Source organism: Rhyacophila brunnea, unplaced genomic scaffold, assembly GCF_057557595.1.
Source record: "Rhyacophila brunnea isolate RB1 unplaced genomic scaffold, BYU_Rbru_1.0 scaffold_11, whole genome shotgun sequence".
Lineage (NCBI taxonomy): Eukaryota > Metazoa > Arthropoda > Insecta > Trichoptera > Rhyacophilidae > Rhyacophila > Rhyacophila brunnea.
In genome coordinates this window covers 8,007,431-8,026,881 of record NW_028232763.1, presented here as the reverse complement: position 1 = coordinate 8,026,881, position 19,451 = coordinate 8,007,431, and the positions used below count along the sequence as shown (strand labels likewise).

The window sequence follows — 19,451 nt, the reverse complement described above, 5'->3', positions numbered from 1 at the left end:
TGAATAATTATTATTTAACGTGTGAAATTATCGTGTATCTGCATCTCTGTAAATCAACTTTAGATAAGTCAAAATTTATAATTTTTGTGAAATTATTTGGCTTTATCAACCAATGTTGTCTTTAAAGTCTCTTATTAAAATTTGTATTTTTTTATTCGTACTTAATCATATATTTTTTAAGATGATAATAGAATATGAAAAATAGTTAGACTTTTAAAAAATATGAAATTACATCTACTACCTATTAATTATTATTACCTGTACAGTTACAGTCACAAATGAAAAACTAGTAGCTATTAAAGCTTTATACAGACTTTATAAAATTAAAATAAAGTTTCGATCTGTTCATTTTTAGGCAGGTAATATAATGAATGCCCCTCGTAATTGTGAAAATAAATTTAAAAATTCACTTTGAACGCATTATGTTCAACTTAGTGTTACATTAAAAAAAACATGTGTATTATTTATTATACGTTTGTAAAAAATAGTTTTACATATTATATCTTAGTGATAATATCGTACTGCATATAAATAAAAATAGCTGTTGTTATAATGTCATACTGTGGTTAGATAATATTATGTGGAATTATAACAACACATTTAATACCGTCACATATTTGCAAAGCTAGTATCCAAAGACTTTTATTATTTCAGTTTATATTAGTATTTGCGATCTACGCAATACGTTATACGTCTTTCGCGGGAGCTTTTTGTGCAGCGAGCAGACGACAGTTAACCATTTAACGGTCGATCATAATTTTTAAGTTAAGAGCTTTCGCAGCAAAACGACGTAGTATAAATTTAATTGCTGGATTGGTAGTGACACAAGCGCACTTGACAACTTACTCGTTTGTAGCCGGGATGTTTTCGCTACAAAAAATAGAGAAATTCACGACGCTATAAACAAAGGAGCATATAAATACAAGCCGGCCGTAAATTGTTAATGAAATGTGACACTTTATCAGAACGGCCGTATACGTTATTCTCAGTTTTTTAACATAGCTAAAATATAGTATATAACCAATCATAAACGTCACTCTAGCTGCATATAAATTTCATTATACAATCTCTTGCATAAAAAATATTAATAAAAAAACGAAATAACCATTTTTTTCACCTCCGCGGGGACTATGAGCATACACATTGATAGTGAATAGTATAACAACATTTATAAGAGTTTGTATTTAATTTAATTTATGTTTTTAATTTATGTAGCAATACATACTTTATATTTTAAGTTAAAATACATACGCATAGGGTAGCATGAAATAAATGTCATCTGATTTAATACGCCTACAATATTATGTTAAAATGGGATTTTTTAAGCAATTATACAGTATTTTTAAAACTCACTTATCACACAATCTTAAGCGTGAAGTGACCAACCAATGTGTATGGATATGTAACACGGACGTTTAATGTAAGAGAAATCCAAAAATTACGAGTATTGCAACATGACAAGGAGAAGTGCATGTTAGTCATAACACAGAAAGACTTGCTTTTCCCTCCACCACCCGCCATGTCTCCACACTCGTTATGCGGACGTTTTACGGAAAATATCTCAGGAAAAACTTCCTTAGACCTTGGTTGGCGTGCACTAGAGTGTGCAATTGCATCTTTAGTCTTAATAAGCAAAGTATAAAATTTTCTATCCTCGGAATTAGAACTTGCATCTTCGGCTTCAGAGATAAGCGCAATGCCTCCAACTTAGAGATATTTATACTAGAATAACCCACAATATATAATAGTATATAATAGACCCGAACCGACCACAACCAACCCGAAACCCATGATTTTATAAGCTGACATGATACCGCTTAGCCATTACGGGTAAAATACCTATAAATTACTAAGATCAATAAGTAAATTCGCTGCAAGCCATTTTATTCAACCCTTATAATATTATCCTTGTTTATAAAATAATATTTTTTTCCGGTTGCGTGATCGAACCCGAATTCCCGGTTTTAGAGACGCGCACTCTACAATCATGGGGTTGCTGCCAAAAGTTGGTTAGTCGATATTTTACCTATTGAAAGTTAACAATGGATTATGTGTCTATATTATATAAATATGTATGCTAGAAAAAAAATTAATATCATCCGATATAAAATAAAACATGCACATAAAGCACAAATGCCTGATTTTAGAGGGCAAGTCAAACTTTCATAATATGATTGCAACTACTCTATAAATATAGCATGATTTTGAGAATTACCAAGTTCGACACTAACCCCACGATAATGGTCTAGGTCAATTTATTAATTGTGGCGCCAAATTTTCTATTCCCGTCTACCAAATACGCCACAATAGAGCCGGTACAAATAGTGCCGATACACATAGTAAACATACATAAAAAAAACAATTATATAATTTTTCTCTTTGCAGCGTTATTAATTACCCTCCTCATTTTTTTGGTCGTTAAAAAATCATACAAAGTATACAGAAACGTACAGCAACGTGTTATTATTTATAATTTACGACAGAGTCCGAACATTTCCGAGCTCGAAGTACAGCCGATCGCAATAAATTTTCCCCATTCAAATTAACACTAAGGATATTTCTTCAGGGGAGTAATTGAGTTCGTTCACTATGCAAATACACTATAATACAGATTGGTTTAAATTCTGTTTTATTTATTTTTTTATTTTTCGAACAACTTCATGTTGCATGCCAAGCTGTTGTAAAAGTTTTCGAACGCGTGATTGCGGTTGTAATTGCAGATTTTATAAGGTGACTGCTTGGCTGGTGTTGCATAAAAGTATCTGTTAGTTGCAATGTGATTTAGTTGGTACCTATATGTTGTGTAAGCTTTTAATAATGTTGAAAGTGTAGGAGTGGCTTAGTTGACAAATCGCGTGGTGATTTTGTTATGAAACACGTAAATCATAATGTATTGCAATAGTGTTTTATGAGTTGTATACAATTATTATTCAAACAGCCGTTGATGATGGGTTGTTTTTATTATGCAAGAACCTATGAAATTAATTCTGAAAAGACATTATTATAGTTGTATATTTTAATTTGGTATAACGTTCAACTACGAAGTTGATTTTTTTTATAGAGAAACATATTTGATTGTAAACACAGAACTGTTTTTATGGTTGTTTATTTTGTCATGTGAATTTAAATATTACATACAAGTAGCTTTATTACTTTGATAGGTTTGTATCTATTTTGGATAAAAACAGTATGCGAGAACGATTATTCAATTTAAAGATTATTCAATTTGTAAACTGCTTGATTGAAAGGTTTGATATAGAAATCGTTAGTTCTTTTTTATGTTAATAAATATTACTATAGTATAGTAGGTATAGCACATTCATAATGCTCAAGATCATTTTAAATTATCATACGTACTAATTTTAAAACTTCATTAATAATTTATTGATAGTAGGTATCTGAATTACATAACTTAATAAATAGCTAAATAATAGTTTAAACGGCCGTTGATGATCGGTTGTTTTTAATATTCAATAAACTTTGCTAATAATTAAAAATTCCATATTATATTTTTATAGTACCTATGTTAATATTGCTTAACAATTTTGGCAATATTCATCTGTACAGGCAAAACTGGTACACATATTCATAGATTGTTTATTATAATATATTATTTAAGTGTTATAAAGTCATATTTTTAGATGAATTTCAAAATAAACTAATTCATATTTATATCGGTATATTTGAAATATATAACGAAAGATAAAATGATGCAAGTGTCAATAAATAAAAATATCAATAATTGGCCACGTATTTTATTCGATTTATACGTGGTGTAAATGAGAACTCTGCCATTCTTGGTGGTATTGAGTTGTTTGTTCTCCCAAGGTGCAGAACTAGCTTGCCATTGATGATGCCAATTGGAAGGGCAATAACTAACTCTGTTCAACCAAATTGCTTCGAATGTTTATATATTCCACCTACGTGAGGATGAGTATATAGGTGGGCGTTATTTTAAAAATTCTTAAAATAAGGTCCACTTAGCTCATTCGATGTGTAACCATGTTTTATAATTTTTGTACCTTCTTATTTACTTTTCAAAGTGTTTTTTGTGATACTGTATATATTTGTTTCTTATTACACTATTTTAATACTATTTCTGTGTTTTTAAATGTCATGTTGTGAACGTCTTAAATCTTTAATTTTTAATGTTCACCATTTATAAAAATAAATAAATTTGAAGACAGTAAACAAAACAGAGAAATTAGTAACAAAATGTTTAAAACAGTAAATATATGGGTAACTCATTTTGCAGCTGAACCCCTTAAATATAAATTGACAAAGATTTGTAAATATGTAACATAAAACTAATCGTTATAATATACGGTAATATAATATTAAATATCTGTTTTTATAATGGAATGCATTAATAATAGCTTTAGAGACAATAAAACTATAGTAATATGTAAATTCAATAAGAATGCTATTTATACGGAGACAATAACCATTACTCAATAAAGATAGTCATGAAAAGCTTCCCCAATATCGTGCGACATGACAATTACCCAGTCAACTTCTTCTACGAGTGATCCGCTCTAAATAAAACTCGTATAATTCAAACTGTAAATCTAGCTCGAAAATTCTATTTGAAGTTCACATTCCAAATCCGCCGAGTGTAACTGAAATCCGCGTTTTGCATCTATTACTCCAAAACTCCGTAGCGCCCCTCTCCATTTTCCGCCCCTCATCCTTTTGCGCCCCTGTCCCCTTAACGCCCTTCCGCCACCTTAGCTTTAAGCTCAGTTGTTAGCATGCAAGCCTTTGCGTCACAAAGAAGCCTCTCGCAAGACTCTCGCCCTTTTAGTCACGACACTGCTCCATAGGAATGACAGAGGAAGTATTGTTACGTGGTACATATGCATATTTTTTTCCATTCCGTAGTTTTTGGTTTGTAATATTTTCAAAAGAATACTAATGCAGTACGAACTGCAGACTAAAAAACGAACGCAGTTTGCAGGAACGTGGTCAAGTTGATTTATGGTATTTACTAAAGGAATACTAAAGTGCATTTTAATTCTCTGTTTTGCATTTAAAAAGGAAAGAATTGGTGTTAACAAGAGTCAGAACATGCTGCGGATTTTACACGAATTTAATATTCACGTAGTTTTACTTTCATTACTTATTTGTTTTACATAATCCAGTCGGTATATATATATATATATATCTGAGCTAAATGCTTAAGTAAAATATGGTAATTGTTCAATAAGCTTGTAATAATGCATGGATTTAACTTATTGTTTTTTCTGCGATTTGTTTATTTAGAGATAAAAAATGATAATATGAAACCTATGTTTTTTTAAATAGTTAAATTCACATGGGTTTCAAATGAGATAATTTTGATATTCCACTTATTAGTAAGTATACAAAACTAGTAGGTAATTATTAACTTTGACGGTGTTAAATTGATAAATAAGTTATTTTGAATACCTCAGAAGTATAGCTATTATAGTATAAAAAAATATTGCTGGAAATAAGCCTACATCTAACAAATTTTGGCTAATTATTATTAAAGTATCGTTTAAGCAACCTGTATCATAACTTAACACAAAGAAATTATGCATCCGAGCTATGTATTTTCGCAAATTTCGTTATTATTGGCGACCATTTTTATTGATTTTGAATCAAGGTGTAAAAATACTAACTTAGGGTTTTGAACGGTATCAGTTTCTAGTATTTGCGCTTGCCAATTGTTTTTTTTAATAAATCTATTATACACACTACTTAAAAATACCTATTACGTTAATAATAAAACATAAGTAATATGAAATACCTCAGTGTACCTCAGAATACATTCTGAGATATTCAGAATTAAGTATATTCATTAAGGCTATACCTCAGTAAAGTTGAGGCATGGTCTAAAAAGATCATGGCTAGGCGATGCGTGGATTATGACAATGACGCGTGTTGAACGAAATATAATTTGTCACATAAATCCAACATGCGTCCATTTAATTTTCTGTTTATTGTTCTATTAGTAACAATAATAATATATTAATTGACATGTTTTCTTTTTCAAGTAAATGGGTAATGTTTTTTTGGTCATCTTTACACAATTTAAGAATTAATACCCCCGTCGCCATCACGAAACAAATTAACGTGTTCACAGCTCGACGTTCGCTCTCCGATTGCCAGCGAGTCCAAAATTTCGTCGCACCTATAGTTAAAAATTATTTGCCGTTTCACTGAATTACCGTCTTAACGAATGGTATTTAATGAATAAATATGTTATTTTAGACTATAGACAGTTTATTCAAATGTGGTAATTCATCAAAATTACTAACTCATTAAAAAAAATACATTGCATATTACACCTTTTATTTCAATATTTTTTATAACGAATGGATATTATTTTCATTGCACAATGCACGTTTCGGTCGTTTGAACTGTACAGCGTCGCTATAGTATTGTCGTTAATTGGGAAAGTATCACGTTCACGTGGGTCATAGTAGGAGTTCTACCAGCGCATGAAAAATATAGCAATACCCCATTAAAAGTACATACATACGGTATGTAGGGAGGCGCTTGGTACTGTGTTAAAGCAGAGGTATTAAATGTGTAGAAGAAAGAATATAAACCGGTCAATATTAAGTTTTGATGAAACAGTGAGCTTTTTTAGATTAGATTAAATGGTACTGTTCGGTTATCAGGAATACAGCGGAAAACACATTATGAAAATTGCTGATAAACTAGATTATTTGTTAGGTTAACTTAACCAAACCTAACATAACCTAACCTAACCCAACCTAACCTAACCTAAACTAACCCAAACTAACAAATAATCCTGTATATCGGGTATTTTCAAAATGTGTTTTCCGCTGTATTCCTGATAACCGAACAGTACCGATTAAAGTATTTAGTTTCCCAATTTCCCTTTAATAAAACAATTTTTAAAGGCCATCCATATGTTATACACAGTTGTCTATTGGAATCTAAAATAGTTTATATGCATATTTAAATTGCCATAGAATGTTGCTTGAAATATAAAATAATCTGACCCATCTGAAATAGACAATGGGTCAGATCAAGTGACTGGATTAAGTGGAAAAAGCCACAATAACCTAAGAGATAAATAGTTAAATAAAATAATTTTGGTGTAGATCCATAGCAAATAAATTGTGCCAACTATGAATGGGTGTTTATAGTTACGTATATTATAGCTTGTGATCTATTCAAACTCTTATCTTCATTTTATAGAGAAACTACCCCCCTCCCCCAATGTGACACAAACACAGTATATTAATTTTAGCCAATACGTTTTTTCAGTGCACACGTATGCTTATGAAACTCGATCTCTTAGTTTACAACTTATTCAAAAATTAAGAGATGAACAAGATGGCAAGGAAAAGTGTATGTTAGGCATCGCGCGTAAAGATACAAAAAAAAAATATTAATAATAAAATAATCGAGAGTATGAGATAAAATGAAGCATTCCAAAAGCCTTAATTTTATTTTAGATGAGAGTCGTATAAATAGTTTGTAGATTGAATGATCACTGGATGAATAAGAGAATCCTGGAGTACCCAAGGGATATAGGACGACCAAAATTCTGCCCCAATGTACGCTGGATCGACAATATATTAGGGTTCACCGGAATTAAGTGGCAACAATGAATAAAGGGGCGATTTGAAGTTAAGTGAAGAGAGCTTGAGAAAGCTTTCATCCAGCAATATATTGGAAAAAGCTAATGTCCGCTGTTTGAACTTATAAATAAGTTACGTATACAAAATACCGAATTATGTAGATAATAAGATATACTTAAGGTAATTAACAACGTATATTGATAGAATTCACTATTTTAACTCTGCTAGCCAGATAGTCCAAAATGTAATATGGCGCTTTTTAAATATTTTTATTCATTTTAGTCATATCGGCATTACAATCAATTCTATTGACGTTTTTCACTTATTGGGCCAGCAATTATTGGTTATTAAACTAAAAATTGTGTAAAATATTCTAATCAAAATTCCTACAAATTATTAAAAATAAGATCTGACTTCAATAGAGTAATATTAATTTTGTAATATAATATTTTTTTATAATCTCATTCCTAGCTCCAACTAAGGTTGACGTATCTGTAAACAATGATTTGTAAACTTTTGCTCCCATACCATTACACGGTTTACGTGTAATATTAATTTAAAACTTAATGCATGTTGAAGTATAAATTACCATCAAATTAAACGCAGTTTAGACAGTCTACATCGTACAATATTTTACAAAATTAATTTATTTTGGCTTGGACTATGCGTGGCATTTCTATAATGTTTGACAAAGAAAATATATGTTTTGTCAGTAACTTACTGCACTAAATGAAATACATTATTAAAATTAAAATAAAAGTTTTTAGGTAATCATATGGTAAATCCATCCCCTACTCGTACAACTTGTAGCCTTCAAGAGGGTTGCAACCTACATTTAAACCATCCCTGTTGTAGTATAGTACTATATTGCTTCGAGCGTGTAGATGAGAGATATGCATTGTTAATGTTCGACACTTTGAAGAGTTTTTTGTAATCTGATATTGCTAAAAAGCTCTTGGGCGTTGTTTTGCGTGCTAGCTGCACGTGTATCTGAAATGCTTTTAACAATATGCAAGACTTTAACGATGTTAACATTTTGAAAGCAAAAAAAAAACATGGCGTTTGATGATGTCTTTATTGTTTTTATTGGCCATTATTTTATAGATAGCGGTATTATTAAACTATGTACATAAAGAGTATTTTATCAATGTTTTATGTCAATTTAAATGCATCTAAAATGTAAGAATTGTCAAGAAAAAATCAATACTTCGTCATTTTATAACCTCCAATTTGTCAAAATTTAAATTTTACTGGAGAGTCAAAAACTGCTTGCACACAAATAAAAATCGCATCTCTAAATGACTTGGTTTGTCTAAATAACATGTATAAAGGAGGTTAATATCATCGGATGTTGGCAATGACTCCGATGTGGTGACTATGTATATCGGAAGAATAAGGGTAAATACCCCACCCACCAGAAGCACTCAGCGGAAAAATACGAAGCTTGAAATATGAGACATTTTTTGATAATTAACATTTTTAAACAATGTAATCGATGAACACGTATCTTAAAATATGAAAATAAAAAAAAAATTCTACAGTCAAAGACTAAATTTAAAAAAAAAACCGTCACAAAATGTCCATGACAATTTAATGGTCATGATTTTTTTTATAATTTAGTTTAATAAGTTTTTTCTAACGTAAAAGATTTTTGACTAATCGATAGTTTGAATATTTTATCTCTATTTATTTATTTTAACTATATTTATATAAATATATAAATGTGTATAACTTAAAAATCTTTTTATTAATATAAAATCTAATTTGATACTATTACAATATTGAAACTTGATTTGATATACATAATATTATAAAGGATGTCAAGTTATAGTCATATTTTTTTAAAAAATTTACGTTTTTAAAGTAATATAAAAAAAACACATTTATACTATGAATTATTGGTCAAAAATCTTTACTGTACACTAAATAACATTTAATAAACTAAATTTTTATAACTTTAACTTTGTAGTTCTTAAAACCTATCAATTTTATTTCCGTATTAATAAAATAGTAAACTGAATCAAGTAGGTATATATACATCGTATGAGATAATATTATGTAATCAGTTAATCACTGATAAATTTTTTATATAGATATTTTTATTGTGCCGTTTACATACTTTTACTATTAATGAAACTTTTTTAAAAAATTAAACCATATTATATTTCATACCACTGAGTCAATATTTCTTTTATTATTATATACTAAATGTTATTTTCTTATCTTATTAACTCACAGAAAAGGATGACGATATATACCTCTACTTTCAAAGGATATGCCACGTACTTTATAAAAATAAGGGAGTTTTAAAAATATTAAAAGTAGGTTTTGCGACTCAAAGACTCGATTGTCTTATAAGTGGTATGTAGTATGTTAAAAAATCTAGTCTAGAACCTAGATAAACTAACATATATTGCTCAGTTGTTAACACTTGCAGTGTTACTAAATCATTAGAACAGGTTTATTTAATAACAATTTGTCAATATTTAAGTTGAAAATGGATGTCAATTGTCCACGTAGCAGTAAATCCGTAACTTTGAACCACAGGAGCGTCGCACAAAGCTCCAAAGTAATTCTTTGAAATAACAAGAGGCCACTTAACCATTTTGAGTGGGCTTCTGTGAGCCGCTTAAGTCACTTTTATAAATTTTGATACTAGACCAAACGACGGACCGTCACAAATAGAAATGCTACTTACTTCAAGGGTAGCATAGGGATGATTGGACGGAAACGAAAAAAATATAACTATTTTCTTTTCATTAGAGTGGATAATAGCAAAAACGAAATTCAAACAGGTAATCTAGTTATATTATTATCTCTGTGTAAGTACATTTTCTAATCAACGAAAATGTATGTTGAGTACTCTGCCCTTCCAAGGAAGAAGGCAGTAACTCGCAAAATTTGTGAAATTGAGTTATGAATGCTATCCGTTAGGTAATTTTAAAAGCTATGTATTTCGTTCACTTTAAAGTCAGTATTATCACTAAAATAACGTTAAAATCATTAGTGAAAAATTGGACATCTGCTAAATTATTACAAATTTCTTAGCAAAAAGCCAGTAATTGCACCTATTTATTACAGTTACTGCTTGTTTATTATTATTTTATTTGTATTTTAACATCCTATTAACAAAAATCATCACCGTTTTTTTATTAATTCACATTACTTAAGTTTGAAAAAAAAACACATTATGTCATTTATCTCGAAAGTGTGTGCGAATCCGTTACTGCCTTCTTCCTTAGAAGGACAGTAACTCTCTTACACTGCCTTAAGTGAAAAAAATACATTGTTTTATACTTTGAAGAAGTTTGTGAAGGTAACAGGGAATTAGGGCCTTCTAGATGTGGGTATATAAATGTATATTTAAGATTACTTGGACTGACAGGCTGAGTAAAATATAAACTTTAAAGTTGAATGTGGAGTCATAAATTTAACCTACCACCAAGCTTTATTACTGAAATAAAATGGGTAGTAAACAAAACTGTAGCTAACTAAGGATTTCTATAAAACATTGCTTTTAAAAATAAACAGAGGGAATCAGTAAACAAAAAGTCAGATTTATCCTTATGCACAATTAGGGTAGTCCTGTAAAGTAGATGGAGCATGTAAAACTCTGCGGTTACCGTCTGCATCAAGACTAGAGCTATAAGATTAAGTTCAGGATAAATAACTAATGGGAAGGTTTCAATACTGGACAATAAGACAAATAAACATATAGCTACTACCTATCACACGTTAGAAGCTGCATATACTTAAACCACATTTTTTGGATTGAGAAGTATGATTTACTCCTCCAACTCAGAATGCAAGTATTTGAAACCATCAAAAAGAATTTATAATTTCTATAAAATTTTATTTAGGTATGATCCCAATATTGAAGCTCGATTTGATATAAATAAAAAGGATTTTTATATTACATTTATATATTTTTTTAAATCGATATTTTTTAAAATGACTAAAAAATATTAAAACCACGAATTAGTAAAAATCTCTTCATGCATTATAGAAAACTTTAGAAACTAAATTTTAATAATAAATATGACCATAAAGTAATCATGTAATAATAAGATGGTATCCTTTAACCAATTCACATTTTTTTAATTGTAAGTTTATCTTTTTCATAAAATAAAAAAATATTTTTCTTTTCAATGTATTCAGATACATATTTATTAATTAATACAGTTTAAATTGTAAATTATCAACAAAATGTCTCTGTAGTGTTTGATGCGTGGGTTATCACTTTGGGAGTCGTCGATCTGTTACGTAGGTTATGGTGTTGAGGCTGATTGAAGAAGTCGAAGATGTATGCAGGAGCGAGTTTTATTAGGCGTAATGGTTGGTACAATAGTAGGTTACAGCAGTTATGTTACAATACTTAACTTTTGATAGGTACGGATCCAAGGTCCGCATCTTGGTACAATCCGATGTTGGGCGAAGCGATATTGAGTAGATGTGATTTTTATTTATTATTACAGTCATAATAATATATGATACTATGGGAATGGATATTAGACTAATTTTCCATTGCGATACCGTATTTAATATCGCCAATCAATCTGCTGACTCAGGTAAACAATTGTTTACTGGTATACGAGTCCCTGGAAATTTATTATTGCGGTCGAATAATTTGATGCATTAAAAATGAATATTTGATCAATAATATACTGACAGCTACATCTTTAATTGAAAGCTTCGCACTTTTCCGCTAGGTGCCCTTGGTAGGTAAAGGATTTACATTAATCAAACGTAGCGGCCGATACAAAGAAAAGAGAAACACTTGAATCAATATTGTAAGATGATATACGAGTAGAGTGTGCATCAACATTAGCCCAGGATGTAAATATCTACTGTTTTTCGACAACTGTAAACATAGATTATTTTATTAAGATACATTATCCAGAATAAACAATCCAATACATCAAAAATAACTCGCGTATATTAATCCCCACTCCACCCTTTCAAAAGCTCGTCTCTATTTGCTCTACTGAGTGGTCTTCCCTGTGGCGATACCAATAAGGAACTTATCTCAATTAAGGAAGGCTTAGGCGGGTATTAGGTCGGCATAAAAGTTTACACCGTGATTGGCGAGCCACTGTCTATACGCTTATAAGCGGCTACATACCGCAGACTACAGGCGAAACTTTTTTCTTGTCCGTAGATTATATGTATCCACCCCGCTATATCACTTTCGAAACAAAAAAGAGAATAGTTCCCAGGCTGAAGTTTTCAACAAAAACCGTATGGCCAATTTTACAGTATTGCCTTCACTTTAGTGGAAATCTTTGCACACAGTATGAATAGTTATCCAAGAAAACAGGAAAGCTGCTACCAAATAATAATTAATATGATACCGCATTTAAGTAATTGGTAATATTATATCAAGTAAGTTATTAAAATTTAAATATTTCAGGTAAATTTTCAACCTAATTTTTTCTTCTTACGCGGATTTTACATAATATGCATCAGTAGCGAAGGATGGAGGTAGGCTGTTAAATTTTGCTATAAATAGTGCACATATTAAACTTTGTTTTTATTGAACTAAGATAACAATTTACAGATGGTGTTGGTTAGTTTTTAAAAATCAATTAAGCCCTATCCAAACCAAATCATCATATTTTTCATATAATTTGGACGATACGATAAAAATTATGCACACTTTTTTTAATTATACTACTTATTTGTTGGATTTAGAATACATATAACACATATTGTTGGTTCATATTTTTTAAATTCATTAAGCCCTGCCTACACCAAACTATAATCGATAAAAATTATTATTATTATATTAAAAAGTTATGTACGATTTAATTGCATATTTTTTTTATTTTATAGATAGACGAAAATCTTTTTACTATTATCTACTATGACTTGGATTAGGTAATATTGAATTGAATAATTTAAAAAACTAACAAACACTATCTACACATTGCAGTCCTAGTTCAATCAGAACAAATACGTTTGACTAACAAATTTTAGTGTGCACTATTTATGTCGCATATTAACAACCTACATCTACCCCTCGCCACTGATATGCATCGATACAAGCCAAAGGTATGACCAAATATACTCTTGCACGTGTTAAAATACCACGTCTCACAAATGATAATATATAAATACCGAGAGCTTACATAGCAGTAAAGTACATGTGACTCTGAGTTGGTTAAACGAAGACCCACATGCTTAAACGGATGCTAACCTCACTCAAAATACTACCATAGTCGACAACTGTCTCACTTAAGAATGTCACTACTGTGCCACAACCTCGATAGAGAGCACCAAAATATAATGTCAATATAAAATGCAACACTGCATATGAATTTAGGTTAATAATTATATTTAATGTTAGTATTCAAACCGTTTATCTAAATATTCTATTGATTTACCAATTTGTTTACCAGTTTGTTAATAAATTTCAAATTAAAATCTTTAAAAGGATTTGAAGTAACTCAGATACCTTAGTTATTAGTAATCATAGTTGTATTATATACAAATCAATAGCACAAACGATTAAAGCATCCACCTGAACAGTAAAATATGTCAGATCAATTAATATTATTGAACAGGTATCTGGGGTTTTTCAAAATCATGCGTTTTCAACGATATTTCAAAAAATAATAATTTTATTTTAAACATTAAAAATAACCTTTGTATATTAATACTGCCCCCATAAGCAAAAACACAGCTAATGGGAAAAAGTCAATTTTGAGAAAAGAGAGGTTTCTAGAATTAATAAAAGTTAAAAGTTTTTTTAGAATTAATGAAAACAAAAACCGATTGCTAAAGTAGCTTGATTTCAAAGAACGCTGATGAGTATTTAAATGGCCAATAGTTAAAATTTGTCGCAATTAGCGATGTGAATTAGTCATTGCGTAGCATATTGGTAAATGCGACCCGGGAGATGCAGGGTTCGATTCCCTGCCGGGGTGGCTTACTTTTTTCAAAAAAGATTTTTTTCTATTGGTTATAATATATTCTCTAAGTGTTTTTCAAAATTATCTATGTTTATTTAATTATGCACTTAAAATGAAACAAATATATGAATCCGAATAATCAATTTATTTGATTTTTATCAAATAATATATTACGTATAATAAGTAAACTAGTAATATAATATTGTGATTTATTAAAATTAATCAACGATATACATACACAATAAAAATATTTTTAATTGGCCTAATATCAGCATAATATCTACGTAACTGTAATATTTTGATACTCCCTTGTTTAGTTACGGGTATATAATTTTAATGATAAAGTTAACAACTCGTTATCCACTGATAATTATTTATCATACTTTTACCATTTTCAAACTGTTACTGTAGTAAATCAATGTAGATTCATTATCGTAATAATATGTATAGCTAAAAATATAAAATAGTAGTTTACCTGTATATAAATAATATTCAATTATAATGTGCATAAAACTTATGAACCTATTGCTTTAGTAAAGTATCTTTTATTTTCCTTCGATAGGCAATAATAAAAAAAGCAATTGGCTATAAAATTTAAAGTTTTTACTTTTATTATTACCGGAAGTGCCTTCTAGGATGTACTTACTGCCCATTGTAACTTAACTTTTGTACTTTCAATTGATAATGCAAATAGTTTTCCCTTGCCCGATAAAGTAATTCCATTTTATTGCTCGAGAGTTTTAAAGCGATATTTTACAACAAAAAACTTGCTTTCAAGTGTATTTATTGTAGATATACAGTAATGATAATAGTTTTGTACGTTGAAAATTTATAAAAGATAGATTATAAGAAAACCGTTGCTGCTTTGATAGTTAACCGGCAGATGGCACCGTCAATTTCTTGTAAAAGATATCTTTTTTATTATTTCAAAAATAATTTTGTACGTCAAAAACTATGATAGGTTTATGACATATTGGCTTCTCAAAGACAACCCCGTATAAGTGACTGTTATCTTTTTCGTAAATCAATAAAAAATCTAAAGCAATGTGATGTTGAAAACATCTATTTTTTTGTATGTAAAATCAAAAAAGATAACTCTTACTTTTAACCATATTTATGTTTGACGTTAAAAGAGTGAATATTATAAGTATTATTATAAATTAACTTATTTATTATCCACAATTATTATTAATATAAAGACAAAAGTATTTTTTTTAAGTGGTTACATTTTATATTAAGATATACATTTTATATTATGAATATGGGTGTAAACTTTACTGTAAAGTGTCTGTTTTTCATGTTACATACTAACTACCCCATAATATATATGGAAACGACCGTTTTTGACACTACTTTTATCAATTTTATAAAACATGAATGAAGTGAGATTTGGCATTTGTGGTTACAATATGTTAGTTGTACGTATGCAGTTTATTGTGGGACACTTATTCGTGCGCCGCAGTACGTGAAACATGAGTAAGTTTGTATAACATTTTATCAGATGACGAGTTCTTCGTTGAACATTTCACCATGGAATACATTTGTATGTATCTTACGAAATGCGGCGATAGTTTGCAAATAGTACTGTTTCAATTAGATTAACCCTAACCTAACCTAGTAAAGACATCTCATAAAACTCGGCACATGTTGTAGCATACGTACAAATATACTCCACGGTTAAATGTTCAACGAAGAACTCGTCATTTGATTAAATGTTACACGAACTCATGTTTCAAGTACTGCGGCGCACGAATAAGTGTCCTGCGGTGAACTGTTTACGTACAAATTTCAGGATACGGGCATTTGTTCGACTTTAATAACAAGCTACTCAATTATTGTTAGAAAGGTAAAGAGCCTGGTTTGATCCAGAGTAAAGACCATCCATTACAAAAAGCCTATTTATATCTTTCACTCTGTAGATACTCATATTTTCCGGATTTTATACTCACAAATATGCACACCTTGCTTATCTAATACTCTAATAGTCATGTTTATTGATATATGTTACTGATATATGTTATGACAGGATTATTTTCAAAATACGTATTGAAAAAATATTTACTCACCATACTGTTTCCTGACTTCACAGTCCGCTGTTTCGCTTAAAAAGCATTCATTCTCTGAAGTCGAGTAGGATAATAGAGCCCGTCTGTAATATTCCTCTGCATGCTTCACGCGACCCCTCTGAAAAAAAACATACAAATGAAATTAATCCATTAAAACTTCTAATGACTTTCTGGGTAAATTAAAAACATTCATGTTTTCTAATATTACACATAGATAGGTACTACAGACATTCATGATGTAGATAATAAAACAGCATATTATCTACATAGTTGAAAATATATTTGTAATGTACATAATTTAAAAATACTTCTGAGAAAATATATTATAACCACTAGATAAAATCTTTTTGAAAAAATGTGACATCCGACCGGATCGAACAGAATTCGCGCCCATTACTTTGATTTAAAATACAAAATCGGATTTCCAATAAGTAACGCAATTTAGAAAGCGCTGCAGAGAGCAGTGTAAAAATTATTATTGAACTACGTCGCAATTAGAAAGGATATGTATAATAGCTTATTGGTCAGTGCATATGGAGAATAAGTTTGAATCTAGCTGGTTGGTAAAAAGATATTTTATAGTAGTTATATATTTCTCAAAATTGTTCTCAAATCATGTATGTACAATAAAAATATGTTACGTTCTTGAATATTGTGAATTATTCATTTAATAGAAAATGGTAAGTATATATTTTAGTTAACTTACAGATATATTATATTATCCGAGATTTGTAAAAAAAATCAAGATAGAAAAAAACATTAAGTTAATGCCATACCACTTTTATTTTGATCTTATCTTTTTGTTCTATCTTTGTTTTTCGTATTCCTTCGTTGACTAATTTTTTAAAACTCATGATTCCCATTTATGTACGTAACTAGTTTTCAAAATTTAATATCAATCTACATGTAATATTATCTTGTATATAATAAAAAATATCTAATTACTTCAAAAATCAAAAATCAAATCACAAATCCCTCATAAATTGTGTCTATACGACGGAAAGTTTTATAAATCTCATGTTGTCGATTTGTACCGTAACTAAAACATGTGCATTAGAATACAAACATAGCCATACCTACCTGTGATAGTATTTTATGCGCTTATTAATTTATATTATATCTAATATTTAATATATTATCTAAAAAGCCAGTTACTTTTATAACAAAACATCATTTTCATAAATCACGGAAGTCATAAATAATTAAATAATACTGATGTAAATTGTAGGTTGTGACAATCATAAAAGTTTACGGCATTTTACGGCGAGCAAAAAGGTTTATTTCATCGAGGATTGATAGTAATAAATATTATATCTAAATATAATATATTAATAGTTGAACGATTTAACAAAAAAAGAAACACAATTTTATTAACAAATATTGATAATTAACTATTTCTTTTATTCAACGAATAATTCACAAGATTTAAGAATGTATCATTCTAATTATTGAACATACATAATTTAAAAAAAGCACGGGAGATGCAGGATTTGATTCCCTGCCGGGGTAGCTTACTTTTTTCAAAAAAGATTTTTTCTATTGGTTATAATAATATATTCTCTCAGAAAGTGTTTTTAAAAATTATGTATGTTCAATAATTAGAATTATACATTCTTAAATCTTGTGAATTATTCGTTGAATAAAAGAAATAGTTAAATATAAATTATTAGCAAGTTCAAGTAAGTTACATCATAAAAAATATTGGAAAAATCCACGACGTCGGTTAGTAATCGAATTAATAGGTATCTACTTTGATTTAAGAAACAAAAACCGATTGCCAAGTAGCTTGATTTGGAAGAGCGCTGATGAGTGGGAATTAAAAGTGACCAATAGTTAAAATTTGTCGGAATTAGTATGTCACTGCGTAGCATAGCGGTAATGCGCCGATAGGGCGTAAACCCGGGATATGCAGGGTTCGATTCCCTGCCGGGGTGGCTTACTTTTTTCAAAAAAAAATTTTCTATTGGTTATAATAATTATTATTCTCTCAGAAAGTGTTTTTTCAAAATTATGTATGTTAAATATTTATAGTATTAAAGTCGAAGAAGATCGAGTAATGGGAGTTATATTATCAAGTATTTCGTTCACCCATTTAACTGATTTGATTTCCAGAAGCACACTTTTCCCACTGATTATTACCGACATGTGTTTACTCAAGAAATAATTTTCAATTCCTTACAACGCAGGCCGAGTGTAATAAAAAAATTCTATCCACAAATTTATCAAACGTGCTGCGAGAAATAAAACCGACATTTGCAGTGTGAAAGTGCTACATAACCATTAAAGTAAAAATAAAAACCTGGATTATTATTTTTTATTGCCGCAACGTTAACACCAAATGTAGGCGCCATAAAAAAATGGATCGATTTTCCCGCTTTTTATTTATTTCGCCCCTAAAACGAAAAAAAAACCAATCCCGACGAGGAGATAGTGCATTAACGTATTTTTTTTATTTTCATGGATAATAATTGTATCATTCTAACAGTTGGCATATTTTTATTCATTATATTTAAGGGGGGACATGCTCGTCGAAAGTCAAAATTGAGTTTTTATTATATTTTCAAACCATGATCCTGGACACTCCTTAAACGTTGTAGATAATCTATTTATATAATTTTGAAGCCTTATTATTTTTTATAGTTATTTTAAACATTTGATGACTGCATAAAGTATTTTTGTTACATAAAATAGTATTCTTATAAACCTCTCGCTCTAATGTTTTAGAATATAGTCATATTTTGGTACATAACTGTGCAGTGGTGTTAAGATTTTTTAAATTTATTAATTTTTAAACGCATTTATAAAACCATTAGCATAATTTATTACGAGATAATTTTTGTAAAATATTCACGATAAAAAATTATATTGATAATCTCTGTGATCCCAAATTTGAC

General features: G+C 29.5%; 1 protein-coding gene across 1 annotated transcript in view; it reads right to left on the bottom strand.

Annotated features, from left to right (window-relative positions):
• LOC147078328 (protein O-mannosyl-transferase Tmtc2-like) overlaps positions 1-19,451 on the bottom strand; it is a 556,500-nt gene that overhangs the window by 3,963 nt on the left and 533,086 nt on the right. The window contains exon 9 of the mRNA XM_085958718.1: positions 16,558-16,675. Within this exon, the coding sequence (XP_085814844.1) occupies positions 16,558-16,675 (118 nt within the window). The remainder of the gene's footprint in view (positions 1-16,557; positions 16,676-19,451) is intronic.